Source organism: Ctenopharyngodon idella, chromosome 2 (assembly GCF_019924925.1).
Source record: "Ctenopharyngodon idella isolate HZGC_01 chromosome 2, HZGC01, whole genome shotgun sequence".
Classification (NCBI taxonomy): Eukaryota; Metazoa; Chordata; class Actinopteri; order Cypriniformes; family Xenocyprididae; genus Ctenopharyngodon; species Ctenopharyngodon idella.
Window position 1 is genome coordinate 13,200,735 of NC_067221.1, and position 14,879 is coordinate 13,215,613.

At 35.6% G+C, this 14,879-nt stretch overlaps 1 protein-coding gene across 1 annotated transcript in view; it reads left to right on the top strand.

Annotated features, from left to right (window-relative positions):
- The window catches only part of LOC127525302 (zinc finger protein GLIS1), a 35,464-nt gene that overhangs the window by 2,533 nt on the left and 18,052 nt on the right, over positions 1 to 14,879 (top strand). The window contains exons 3-4 of the mRNA XM_051917768.1: positions 12,537 to 12,634; positions 12,720 to 13,800. Coding sequence (XP_051773728.1) covers positions 12,850 to 13,800 — 951 coding nt within the window. The 5' untranslated portion in view covers positions 12,537 to 12,634; positions 12,720 to 12,849. The remainder of the gene's footprint in view (positions 1 to 12,536; positions 12,635 to 12,719; positions 13,801 to 14,879) is intronic.

Genomic DNA, 14,879 nt, shown 5'->3' on the forward strand with positions numbered 1-14,879 from the left:
TGGAGACTTGTAAACTTGTCTGGGTGATGGTTACAGTTTATCTGACAAAAAAAAATATATTGTGCTGTAACAAGATGAGAAATATCCAACAACAGGCACCTCTTGTGATTTATATGGAGTGCCGGACTAATGGTCTACCCTCTGTTCACAACCCTTGTTGCTGCCATGTTAAATTTTTGTAAAATGCTGAACTTGGTGTTCATTCACAGGTGTCTCTTGATTCTCTGTGATGATTTTGTGGTGCTCTGTTATATGTTACCAGTATTGTTGCAGTGCTGTAAATCACTGCTGTCACATGTTATTTTTATTGGCCATTTAATACTCCAAAAAGTTCCTTTAAACAAACGCTTCAGTGACTGTCAAATTCATTTTCATGTCCATGTAAATGTCTTGAAAGCATTATAGCACTCATACTATTTGTATTGCTGTGGTTTTAGTCCGCTCTTAAAGTTAATTGAATGTGATGATGATCGTGTTGACAGGGACAGTAAAATAGGACTTTAAGTTTCCCGTTGACTGTGGCTTTAACCGTTTAAAAAGAACCAACGTTACATATTGGGCCATCATGCCTAAAAGCCAAGATTCCATAAACTTTTATGGAATGCTGGGAAATATGATCTGAGACCAACAAGAACACTGTGGGGGATCATCAGATATTTTCACTGCAACAAGCCCAAAAATGTTGCACTTCTGAACGCAGAGTTTTATTTCTGTGGTGTGTTTTATAGATGAAACTCAGATTTGTCTTTTTATGCACTTCTTTTCCTCTACACCCCGGAGAGAGAGCGCACGTTTACATTTCAAAGATTTATTTACATTAAGAAACGTTAAAGGAGCTGAGGTTTGGAAACCGTATTGGAAATACAAGAGGGGGATTTATATAATATATATATATGGCTGAGGGGGTTTTAACTGAGGTGTACAAGACTAGTTAATCCTGGAGCTACAGATGGGACACTATATTTGCAAGTACATCCAAAAATCAGCCTTATTTCCATTGTAAATTTTTTTTTTTCATTTTATAGGGAAAAAGAACCTACAGTAAATTACTACATTAAAAACCTATACCATATACAGTGAAAAAATGTAAATGATTGAACATCACATTTTTCTGTAAAATTTATGACTTTGGCATGTAAAAACTATGAATTACTGTATAGTGAAAAACGGTAAAAAAAAAAAAAATCCCAGAAATCCCTGCGTGACGCATCACATGATTGTTTTTTTTGTTTTTTTTTTGTTTTTTGTCGTTTTGTTATCAGTAAGGGGCACATTAGGGTGTTTTGTTACATTTTCTGTTATTTAGTAGTTATTTTAATGTCATGTTTTTCCCCGATAGTTTTTTGTCTTGCACCATCTGCTTATTGGCCTTTTTTTTATGGACAGGCATTAACTTACATTGAACTGACATGAACAATGATTTTTTTTTTTTTTTTTTTCCCCTCTCTGTTGTGCCACTTGTATCATTAGTGGTTATAAGCACATTTTCAGGTAAAAAGCAGAATTTTATTTTGAAGTAAATTTAATATAATTATACCAAAAATGCAAATTTATTGAGCTTAACTTATATTTCACCCGGAGTATTGCTTTACATTGAATCAATTTTCATTTGTTTGTTGGTCTTTAGGTCTCAAGTTGCTCCTAATTTAAACATTTCATTTAGTAAATCCATAATCATAGACATTTACTCAACCCGAACCAGAATAGTTTTATTGAAATATGGAATACAAGTCACAACCAATTAGCCACTTGTAATTTAAAGATGTCTCGTCTCCTTAAACGGCAGGCCGTTGGCAGATGTGTGGAGTGTGTAAGTACTGGCTCCACGTACTGTCCGCCCACCGTACTCAGTAGAGGAGCTCTGTCCATGTCTGGTGGTTTGGATTCAACCACTGTCATTTCAGTGGAATTTCCTGGCTTCAGAGTTCAGCTGAGTTTTCTCACAGATTTGCACTTGCTTGTAAATGTTTGGATTGACGAGATGGCAGTGCGGTCGGCTTTAGTTCTTCAGTGATGCGTCCTTCTGTCAGTGCTTTAATAACAGTCGGTAATGTGAGATGCCATGATCCTTTTATATTGTTCATTATATTGTTAATTTATGTTCCCAGTAACAGAGCAGTCCACACATCCAGACGTCTTCCATCACTGTACAAAGAAAAATTGTACATCCTGGTGCCACAATATGGTCACCTTTTCTACATTTTTAACATTTCAAATTGCCTTTCAACGGGTTTGGGGTCAGTAAGATTTGTGAATGTTTTTGTGAATGTTCACAAACGCTGCATTTATTTGATCAAAAAAACAAAACAGTAATATATGCAATATTGTTACAATTTAAAATAACTAGCTGTTTTCTATTTCAATTTAAGTTAAAATGTAATGTATTCCTGTAACGGCAGAGCTGAATTTTCAGTCTTCAGTGTCACATGATCCTTCAGAAATCATTCTAATATGCCGATTTGCTGCTCAAGAAACTTTTCTTATTAACAATGTTGAAAACAGTTGTGCTGCTTAATATTTTGTGGAAACCATGATATATATATATATATTTTTCTTTTTTTTTTTTCAGGATTCTTTGATGAATAGAAAGTTTATTTGAAATATTTTTTTGAAACATTGTAAATTACGGTGGTCGAGAGAGCTCAGCGCGCTGCAAATGAAGAAAACGCATGCAAATAGAAAAAAAAACAGCAAATAAAGAACATCTTCATCAGTTTGACAACACATGCAAATACAGAAATGCGCTGCAAAAGTTCACAACACATGCAAATACAGAAACGTGCTGCAAATAGGCTTGCTCAATGCACATACGATCAGGATGTTAAGATAAACAAAACTCACCTTGGGGGTATTATTTTGCGTTTAAAAAAATATAATTAATAAATTATTAATAATGATATTTTTTTGAATAATTTACTTGATTTTTTTTTTTTTTGTCTCAAATCCTAGTCAATTATTTACTGCAGAAAGTGAAACTAAAAACTCAGCGATGAGAGCTCTACTTTAACATGTTCTGATAACACTATTTAACCTTAATTTTTTTCTTAATATTTCTCTTGTGGCCCATACGTAGTGAAAAAAATGAGAAGAGATGTAGGTGTTAAACAAGTTTTTTTCGCGTCAGTTATGCATGATGTGCTATAAATTATTGCGGGGCAAATTAAATTGTTTTTGTATTTGCATTTGTTGTGAACTTTTGCAGCGCGTTTCTGTATTTGCATGTGTTGTGAACTTTTGCAGCGCGTTTTTGAATTTGCATGTGTTGTGAACTTTTTTGCAGCAGCGCGTTTTTGTATTTGCTTGTGTTGTGAACTTTTGCAGCGCGTTTTTGAATTTGCATGTGTTGTGAACTTTTGCAGCGCGTTTTTGAATTTGCATGTGTTGTGAACTTTTGCAGCGCGTTTTTGAATTTGCATGTGTTGTGAACTTTTGCAGCGCGTTTTTGTATTTGCTTGTGTTGTGAACTTTTGCAGCGCGTTTTTGTATTTGCTTGTGTTGTGAACTTTTGCAGCGCGTTTCTGTATTTGCTTGTGTTGTGAACTTTTGCAGCGCGTTTTTGAATTTGCTTGTTGTGAACTTTTGCAGCGCGTTTTTGAATTTGCTTGTGTTGTGAACTTTTGCAGCGCGTTTTTGTATTTGCTTGTGTTGTGAACTTTTGCAGCGCGTTTTTGTATTTGCATGTGTTGTGAACTTTTGCAGCGCGGTTTTGCATTTGTGAACTTTTGCAGCGCGTTTTTGTATTTGCTTGTGTTGTGAACTTTTTTGTATTTGCTTGTGTTGTGAACTTTTGCAGCACGTTTCTGTATTTGCTTGTGTTGTGAACTTTTGCAGCGCGTTTTTGTATTTGCATGTGTTGTGAACTTTTGCAGCGCGTTTCTGTATTTGCTTGTGTTGTGAACTTTTGCAGCGCGTTTTTGAATTTGCTTGTGTTGTGAACTTTTGCAGCGCGTTTTTGTTTTTGCATGTGTTGTGAACTTTTGCAGCATGTTTTTGTATTTGCTTGTGTTGTGAACTTTTGCAGCGCATGTGTTGTCAAACTGATGATGTTTTCTTTATTTGCTGGTGTTTTTTCTACAGTAGTCAACATTTGAAGTGGATCAAAAAGGTTCATCAAGTTGTCCTAAGAACTAAGATGTCCTAAGAAGAAGGTTTTAGGACAATTTTGATGAAAGGTTTTGATCCACTTCAAATGTTGACTACTATATTTGCTGGTGTTTTCTTCAGTTGCAGCGCGTTGAGCTCTGTGTCTTTACTATCACTTTTCAACCAATTTGTTGAGTCCTTGCTGAATAAAAGTATTAAATTCTTTCAAAAAATGTTAACTGATCCCTGTGTGCGTGTGTGTGTGTGTGTGTGTGTGTGTGTGTGTGTGTGTGTGTGTGTGTGTGTGTGTGTGTGTGTGTGTGTGAGATGTATCAGGCCACACCCTCCTATTGTGTAATTGAAATGGACCAATGGCAGTTCAAAGATGTTTAACAACCAGCACAATTTTTTTTTCTGGAAAGCATGTGCTGGCAAGCTGATTCAAACCAAGAAATGAACTCCAAGTTTTTTTGGGGCCAGATTTTGATCGAAATGACATCACAATCGTTTGTTCTTCAATTTAGCTTGATGTATATCAGGGCCTTTTCACCAGACCAAAATCAGACACGTTCTTTTAAGGGGCAATTACATAAGAAACAATATTGAGTTGGGATGCACCCATGACGTATCAGCCAATAATCAGTATCGGCCGATAAAAGCAATTATTTTCACCATCAGCCCATTGTTTAAAAACAGCTGATTATCAGGGCCTATTATATCCTGTCAATCAAAAGGGGACTGAAAAATATTAATCATTTGTTTTTCTAAAGTTGTCCAACAGTGACACCTACAGGTACAGTTACAGTGGGAGGCCACAGTTTAGTGAGCACTCAGTCTAGTGAAATTGAAGGTATCTTCATGTCTGTGACCAGTGTTTACAAAGCTTGATGACTGATAATCCAAAAATAATTTGAAATCAGTTGAACATAAGTTCACAAATAAAATATATTGTTTAAATTATTACTGTCTTTAGTTATTTTGGAATAAATGTGAAAATGCATAAAAACTGACAGATTTATAGAGTACTTGTAGTTTTAAGAAATATAACATTAATAACATGACAACATTAAGTGTAACCAGGACTTGAATTTTACATTTGATTCTTTATATATATATATATATATATATATATATATATATGTATGTGTGTGTGTGTATCACTGATCAGAATGTATGTTGAAAGATACAATGCAACTTACCAAAATGAATCATGTCTCATGTAATCGCTCAATCTGTGTTTCAACCATGGAAAGACGTCAATCAAACAGCTTGTGAACAATGTCGCTTAACGTTGCATTTACAGGTTCATAGTTTGTTAGTAAGCTATATAAAAAATAAAAAAAACATTGGAGAGGAGCTTATTTATTGTTGTTTGTATATGTATGTTTGAATAAATTTGACATGAAGATAAATGTTTATGAAAACTATCATGTCATCATATCATTCTGAATAATCTGTGCATCTTGTAATGAATAAATAAATATATACTGACAAATAACCAACTTCACAAAGAATACTTAATGATGGCAATTTCCACTCTCTCTTGGCTCTGCAGGCATCAATTTTGAACATCCAGTGTTATGGCTGTACTGTTTGATGTGAGTAATGTTTTGTAAGTGCATTATGACCGATTCCAGGGGTTTGGATGAAAAAGTGATATTTTAGATTGAATAAAATAACTGTCTGGATTTTGTCACAGCAGTTAAAACATGTAGTCATTGAAAATTTCACATAATGAATACTTGCATGTCTGTGTGTAATGAATGGTTTTTCTTTTCAGTTTCACTTCTTCCATAGAATAGAGAACATAACACTAAGTAAATACTGAATTAGAGAAAAATAGAAATGCAGTTCTTGTTGGCCCTAATATAATTAGATTAATAGCTCTTTACTGTATTATGCATTGATTTCACATTTTGAAACTTGCTATTGAGGAGTTTGAGCTGCACTCCTTTGCTTCTCAGCTAAGAATTGTTTGTTATTGTAGTCAAAAAAAAAAAAAAAAACCTACTATTAATCAATTTGTTTTACAATTCTGCTTTTTTCTGTTCTAACTAAAGTACTACTCCTGCTTATTCTTGAAACTTGCCATTGCTGCATTGCACGTATTGTTGGCTCTTGTATGATAAATTAGCAATGCTTGTGATGTTTCTCATTTGTAAGTCTTTTTTTAATAAAAGCATCTGCTATATACGTAAATGTAAATTTGGTAAGTGATATTATTCCTTCTTTCAAGGCCACGTGTCTCGTCATTCATTATTTTATGCCCAGTAAAGGAGAGCTGGATAGTGCTGCTTGTTTAGCTTGAATCACGTCTTTGAATTCACTTCAGAGATGTCTGGCTTGTTGAATGTGGCAGAGTTGAAAATGACACAATACTTTCTAAGTCTTAACATCACAGTTAATTATGTCTTTTCCCTCTGTTCAGTTAACAGCTGCCTGGCACCTGCTGCAAACTAATAAATTAGAGTAATTACAAAGCAGATTCATTTATGTCACATTTTCATACCCATTCTGTAGACAATAAACATGCCAGCCACAAGTTTGTCCCACAGTTTACACAACATTACACAGCATAATAAAAAAAAAAGCAAGCAAGCATATAAAAACATCATTTTCAGTTGTTTAATGAATTGTAATATGACCATAATGTTTTTTTCTAGCATAGAAGTGCTCTGAAAATGAAGACAGAAGTATTTATTGCTAAATAAGTACTCATTTCCCAGTCGGATTACACAGCTGTGTTTAGCAATGTATGGTTATATTAAAAAGAAAGAATTCCTTAGATGAAATAGAATGGTTCTCAGTCTTATGAATTTGTTCCAATATCACTTAGCAATTTCCTTTAAAACATAGTTTCAGTTTTTTAACCCAACTATTGGCAGGTTATTTCATTCAGCATCATTCTTAAAATGTATGACAACAAAATTTTATATAGTGGTATAAAGATGCCATTCAAAGGAACACAGTTCCTTTAAATACCATTGAATGTCTTGTATAAAATGGAATTTAGCTGAGGTGTTTAATATCATCCTTCTCCTAACATTTGGTTGGAAGGCATTTTAAAGGCCTCTAGTAAAGTCTGAACAGAACTGAATGACTTCAGGAGTGACGTATGGTGTTTCTCCATTAAGCTCTGTAGGGATGAGAGTGTAATGGACAACAACACATTAGTGAAGCACTACTTGAAAAAACAGTCTAATAAAAAGGTTCATTGAGTGCAAAAGGTGAAGATGCTGTGTGTTCAGGGAGTCTTATTAGGCCAATTACACTGAAGCAATCCGTTAGTCATACCATGACGTAACTTATGTGTCCTCATGAGTATGTGGAGATTTCTTATTAGGACCCAAGCCCTAAGGATTAAAGGGCCCTATTGTTTTCCTAAGGCTTTTTTTATTTTTTTATTCAAACTTTCGGGCACTTTGGGGCCCTTATCATACTCAAAAACTCTTGAAAATCTCGACACACATCAGAGTTGTCGGCCAGTAGACATGGGCAAATCCTTAGAAATGGACATGTAGCAGGGGCTTAGTAGCGCCACTTTTTGACTAAAGTGGGGGGTTAGGTTTACCTACAGTCACCAAACTTGGTACATATGTTGACCTCATTGAGCTGGACAACTTTCTAATTTACAGTCATTAGCTCTGACCAATAGGAAGTCAGGTATTTTTGTTTGAATGTGGATTTTTTTTTTTTTTTTTTTTTTAAATCAAGCTCTGAATTTTTAACTTGCTCCAAAGGCCATCATATACGATTCACACCAAACTTTCTCAACATGATGCCAATATATTGAAGATGCTAAATTGTATTGGATATCTTAAACAGTTGTTGCCATGGCAAGGAATTAAAGTAATGACAAAAATGGAAACTGGAAGAATCTCGTATCTTGTAAATAATAAATTATACACCACTTATTTCTATATAAAATAATACAAATAAAAAGTAAAAAAACACATTTTATTCTTTTTTTTTTTTTTTTTAACAATTAATGCATTATGTGCAAGTTAAAAATATGCAGATTTCGTGCTTTTTGGTTGAAAGAAATAAAATCAAATGTAATACATAGTGTAACCACTAGCTGGCAGCATAGGCCTATTTTTAAACAGGGTTTAGAAAAGCCTTGTTGCTGAGAAGTTTTCAGACATAATTACTTTTATTAGCTATTGCATTTGGATATATATTTAGACATTATCAAAGACTACGTTCTGTCACAGTTTTGATTTTACAATTTTTTTTTTTTTTTCTTTTCAAAAATGTTGAATTTTCTGGTTCAACTAACTAGTAAACAATCTTTAACTGATCCTTTGATCTCTCTCTCTCTCTCTCTCTCTCTCTCTCTCTCTCTCTCTCTCTCTCTCTCTCTCTCTCTCTCTCTCTCTGTGTGTGTGTTTGTTAGTCTGTTGTATACTTTTGATGGTTTAGAGTTTAACCCATTCATTACTGTGTGCTTTTGCCTGCATTAATTGATAATAAATCTCTTTGGCCTTCTCTTTTTATTTGTATCACAAAATAAAGGCTCTACTGTCTGTCACAGTTTAGATTGGAGTTGTTTTTTTTCTTTTTTTTTTTTTTTTAAATGTTGAATTTTCTGGCTCAGCTAACTGGGAAACAGTATCCAACTGATCAACTGATCTCACTCTGTGTGTGTGTGTGTGTGTGTGTGTGTGTGTGTGTGAGAGAGAGAGAGAGAGAGAGAGAGAGAGAGAGAGAGAGAGACTACTTTATACTCTTGATGGTTTAGAGTTCAATCCTTTCATTGCTGTATGGTTTTGCCTGCATTACAGGATAAGAAATCTCTTAGGACTTAGGACAGGGATAGGCAATATTGGTCCTGGAGTGCCGCTGTCCTGCAGAGTTTAGCTCCAGCCCTGAAAAGAAACTCACCTGCCTGTAGCCTTAGTAATCCTGAAGACATTGATTAGCTTGTTCAGGTGTGTTGGGCTTGGCGCTCTGCAGGACAGTGGCATTCCAAGACTGACGTTGCCTATTTCTGACTATTTCTGTTTCTATGAGTTTTAATGGCAAAATAAAGGTAAAGAATATATATAAAAGAATAAAGAATATATATAAACCTTAAGATAAATACTTATGGACTTACAAAATTTGAGCTGCAAATGATAACTTCATACTCATTTCAAAGTGACCTATAACATCCTATGACATGAAATTCATCTAAATTTGAATAATCTCATTGATGAGGCTGTTGTGTTTTGCAGTCATGGTGGCACCAGCTCGCTGCAGTTAATGTGTTGTATGCGAATTTTACATAGTCCTTTTATATTTACCCACTTTAAATGCATTTTGCCCATCTTGCACAGTTTCCCTAAAGCCACCGGGTGGCGCCGGGGCTTAGACCCATCATCACTGTTTGCAGCTATATTTATTTTATTATGCTTGTTTGTTTTCTTCATTTTATGTGGGTAACCAACCACATTTGTGCAATGAACCATGACAATTTACAACAATATTAGAGGCATTTGCTAAATAAAAGTCATCAATTTTATTTAGTCATCATAACCAATTCTATTCCTCGTCAATTATTCTGCAAGAGAAAACCACTGTGACCCATTACTAGATATGTTTCCAATTAAATGATACATTTACTGTAAGTAGGCATGATCGTAAACTTAAAATGACTTACTGCTGCTTTAAAAAATAATGAGAACTTTTTTGCAAGAGCAAGTGATAAACTTGACATTGTACTTAAATGTTTATCCTCATTTACAATAGTATTAATACAATGTGGGAAAAGGATTTTACATACTGAGCCCTTTTGATGTATTTAGTCAAAGCAGTAGCGTGGCACAGCACCCATGAGGACTCGTTTTAACCTAAAATCCCTTTGCCAGCCCAATCATGGCAGCACATCACTGGATCACTTGAGCGAATGTGTGCGGAGTGTTAAAACGTGCATGAACTCAGCACAGTAGTTTGACTGTTGGACAGGAGAGACCTTTTGAAGACCATTCCCCACTGTTCCAGGCCTGCTTCTCATTAGCTGGGGGATGTGGTACATTAGAATTTCTGCATTTGGTACCAGATCTCTGTATCTTCTTCTGCCAGAGGTTCCAACCAGCCTGTCAGGGCACAAATGTCTCTCTGTTCATCTTCACTGGGCCAATGTGTCTGAACAACTTGCACACCCAAAGAGAAGCAAAACACACACCATGACCAAGTCCAGTTCATGAGAGGACTGACAGTTTTTTTTATTGAACCATATTGGCTACTAATGCATTCTGCCATGTGCAGTGATTCTGACCTCAGTGGTCTACAAGCTTTCAGTGGTCGTGTAAGTCGCCCCTGCTCTGAGGAGCGTGTTGAGGTAGTATCATCCATTAAGAAGAGGAGCTGCCTTAAGGCATTCTTTTACAGTTAAGACTAGGTTTAAAAGAAAGTTCATGCTGAAGGTTTTGTGATCTCCACCTATTTAATCACAGTGTGAACACAGCATAATCCAGCTTTTGATGGACAAGTAGTACAATATTAGCATGACTCAAATCTGTTAATTTTGTTCTGTGATACTGAGTTGGGCTTATCAGGATTATGTATAATATCTCTTTGCGTATTACAACTGACGTTTAGTCATTTATTATTTGAAGATTAGATTTCTTATTATACATTCTGTAAGAGAAAATCACTGTGACCCTGTGCTACATCTCTTTCCATTTACAGAAAACATTTACTGTAAGGACACATGACAGTAAATTGATGTATTGTCTCTTCAGGTTTCTGTGAAATTAGAAAAAGTGAAAACTGTACCATTTGGGATTGGTAATATTTTTTTGTTGGTAATATTTGTTTTTGAGAGACGTCTATTATGCTCATCAAGGCTGCATTTATTTGATCAAAAATACTGTAATTTGTGAAATATTGTTACAGTTTTAAATAATAGCTTAATATTTTTGTGGATACTATAATAATTTTTTCACGGTTTCTTTGATGAAATAGAAATCTGTTGTAAAATTATAAATGTCATTTACAGTCGCTTTTTATAAATTTAATGCATCTTTGCTGAATAAAAGTAGTCTCAAAACTCTCACTAACCCCAAACTTTTAAAAAAGGATAGTATGAGGATGTGTTATTTTCTTGTTCATTCAATTCTCTTTAATGTTTATTTAACTGACAAAAGTGCAAAGAAAGGATTTTCAATGTTTTCATTGACCAACTTAATTGTATTTTGTAAGTATAAACAAATTTAGATTTTGATTGCTGTAACACACTCCAAAAACAGTTGGGACACTTTTTAATCATTTTAAAATTGAGGATACTAATTGTTGCAGTTTTGCAAGTGGAATTTTAGCCCAATCTCGCCTGATATAAGACAGCTGGTGAACAGTCTGTGGTCATTGTTGTCTGATTCTTTTCATGATGGGTCATACATTTTCAATAAGAGACATATCTGGCCAGTCAAGCACATCCACTCTATGGTGTAACATGCCTAAGAAACCATTCTGTTTTAGCATTTGCAGAATGAGGCCTGGCATTGTCTTGCTTCCCAGGAAAGATGTCATCTTGATTCCGCTTTGTCTCTTTACAATCCCTATATACGCCTCCACGTCAATAATACTTTCACACATATGCAAGTCACTCATACCTTTTTTTTGTTTTTTTTCCAAAAACATGCTGAAACGTGGACTCATTTGACCACAGCACATATTTCCACTGTCTTTTGGACCATCTAAGATGAGCTCAGGCCCAGAAAACTCGGTGCCATCTCTGCATAGAATTGATGTGTAGCTTTCTCCCTGTGTAACAGAGATTAAAGTTGCATTTCTTGATGCAGCGGCAGACTGTTAAATGGTTTTCCAAAGTACTCCCGAGACCATGTGGCTGTATTTTAACACAGTTTCTCCTGCAATACCATCTGAGGGCTCAAAGGTCACATACATTCAACAGAGGTTTCCTGCCTTGCCCTGCAGCCCTACATAGAGATTTCTCTGCATTCTCTGAATCTTTTCACAATATTATATATGGTTGATGGTGAAAGACCTAAATACTTTGCAATCATGCATTGAGAAATGTGATTTTTGAATTGTTTGGCAATTCTCTCATGAAATTTGGCACAAAGTGGTGAGCCTTGACCCATCTTTTGGACGCTTGTTTTATACCCAAACACGATACCCTCGCCTGTTACTAATTCACCTGCTAATTTTGGACTGTTTTAAAACAGTTTAACTTAGATGTTCTGTAATCTTTTCACTATTATTTTGCCTCTGTCCCAACTTTATTGGAGTGTGTTGCAGCCATCAAATTAAAAATGTCTATATTTACAAAATACAATTAATTTGGCCAGTGAAAACATTTTTTTTTTCCTTTTGTCAGTTAAATAAAGTTTCAAGCGAATTAACAAATAACAGATTCTTGATATTGAGTTTCACAAAATTTCCCAACTTTTCTGAAATTGAGGTTGTATAATCATAATTATTACCCTATAATTGTTTTCCCTTTGTAGTAAACAGTGACTGGTGAAAGGACTGAACAGCACTTTGTATTCTGGGACAGTTTAGAAGATAGAACCACCAGATTCAGCATGCACCAGTTCCTCTTGAGGTCTTCTACGAACACACTTGATCTGATATCTCTTATTTGAATTCACTGTCCAAAATACTTTAATTTTTCTGATGTTTTTTTCCAGATACTTTGGGAATCATCACAGGTGCATTTCTACATAAAAAAAAAAAAAAAACATTTGTGGGACCCCTGAATCATTTCTACAGTGGCCATTTATGATCCACATTTAGAGGGAAAGTAACTCAAAGAACAACATGAGGCCTGCTGGTCTCAGCCCAGCTGTTGCACAACTGGAACAGTGTGGCCTTGTTAACCGTGATGAAAAGTACCTGTCCTCTTTAAACCAAGCAATTCACATGGAAGCTCTGAAGATGCGTAGCTTGTCTGAGTCACCTGTGTCGATAATAACAGATGATCTTGATTTGGTCTGTTCCACAGAAAGAGCCATTGTGTCGTATTTCAGCGGAGTAAAGAGTGATTCATCCTGCACTTTCTCGGTTGGAGATAACGTATCACACGTTACAGACACATTGTCCCCTTCCTTATTCTGCTCTTCCATGTCATCCTTCAGTTCCTTCTCTCCATCCTTCTCTTCCCCTTCCTCCAGCCACTCATCTGGCTCAATGTCAGAGCTGTGTTTGAGTTCTCCATCCTTTTCAGCTCTCTGCGGTCCACCTGAGGCCCAGGACCTTCTCTACAGTTGCACGCCGCAGGAAAAACCTCCAGAAGGATGTTTGTATCCCAAGTCTCCTAAGCAAGAACCTGTTGTTGAATTTCATCTTTGTAACAAGAAGCTTCTAAACAAGGAAGAACTGCTTCAGTATCTCTGCAGTGACTCGGACACAGCCAAGGAACAAACCCAGCACCTTAATGTACGCAGTAGTCATTCAGAAGTACCTGAAGAGCTTCCTACATTGCAGCAGTTCAAGAATGGTTTGGCACCGAGTGGGATGCCTATAGTTGAGGGAAAGAATGGACACCATAGTGAAGAACAGCCATGTAAATGGATGGATTGTAGGGCTACCTATGGACAGAAAGAAGAACTGGTGAGACACATAGAGAAAGTTCACATAGATCAGCGAAAAGGGGAGGAATTTACCTGCTTCTGGGCAGGATGTGTCCGCCGGCACAAGCCCTTCAATGCTCGATACAAACTGCTTATTCACATGAGAGTCCATTCTGGTGAGAAGCCCAACAAATGCATGGTGAGTTCAGTTTTTATTTTTTATTCAGTATACATGCATATTTGCCCTGTTACTATAAGAACAGGGCATACAAAAAATTGTCCAAAAAGTCCACAATCATTTTGACCTACATGTTAGGAAGACAAGTAAATAATCTCATTCCATTTTCTTAGTTTTTACACAAAAGCCGCTTTTCTACCATCAGGCAAAACCGTTCTCATTGCTTAACCATTCCATTCCGATCCGGCCCAGCCAGTATGGATATGGTTTAATTTTCCACCATGGGGGCTGATAACGGAGTTCTTTGGAATCTAATACAAATGTGTACATGCATTCTGCCATGCTGAACCAAGCTCAAGTGTAGATATAAGTGGAACTTTTGGAAAAGTGGCTAAACTGTAATGTTGACTTCATTTGTCGAGCTAAAATATTCAACCCTGTTACCAAAGTAATCAATCAAAGAAAAAAGATGGAAAAAATGAATTTATCAGTGTCAATACCAATATCAATACCTACAAACAAACATTTTGTCCCAAACTACACTGCCCAGCCAAAAAAAAAAAAAGTTGCTGTTTGGATTTTAATAGGCAAATAATGGATCATTATTACAGTGATTATTATTTTTATAGCATGTTATATGTATGTCAACGGTTCTTTTAATCCTAAAAGATTGAGTGTGTAGCTTTTCATTTCTTAAACAACCATGTATTAAGATGTATCATGGCCATACAATGTCAAGATTCATCAGATCTTGTTTTGACAATGCAAGTGGTGAGCACTCTGTAAAGTCTACTCCAGCACATCCCAAAGACTTTCAATGAAATTAAGGTCTGGACTCAGAGGTGCCAATTCATGTGTGAAAATGATTCTTCATGCTCTCTGAACCATTCTTTCACAATTTTAACCCTGATGAATCTTGACATTGTCATCCTGGAATATGGCCATGATGTGTCTTCCTACATGGTTGTTTAAGAAATGAAAAGCTACACACTCCATCTTTAACGGTTAAAAGAACCGTTGCCAAACATATAACATGCTAGAAACATAATAATCACTGTAATAATGATCCATTCATAGATTCTTAAGTATTTGCCTATTAA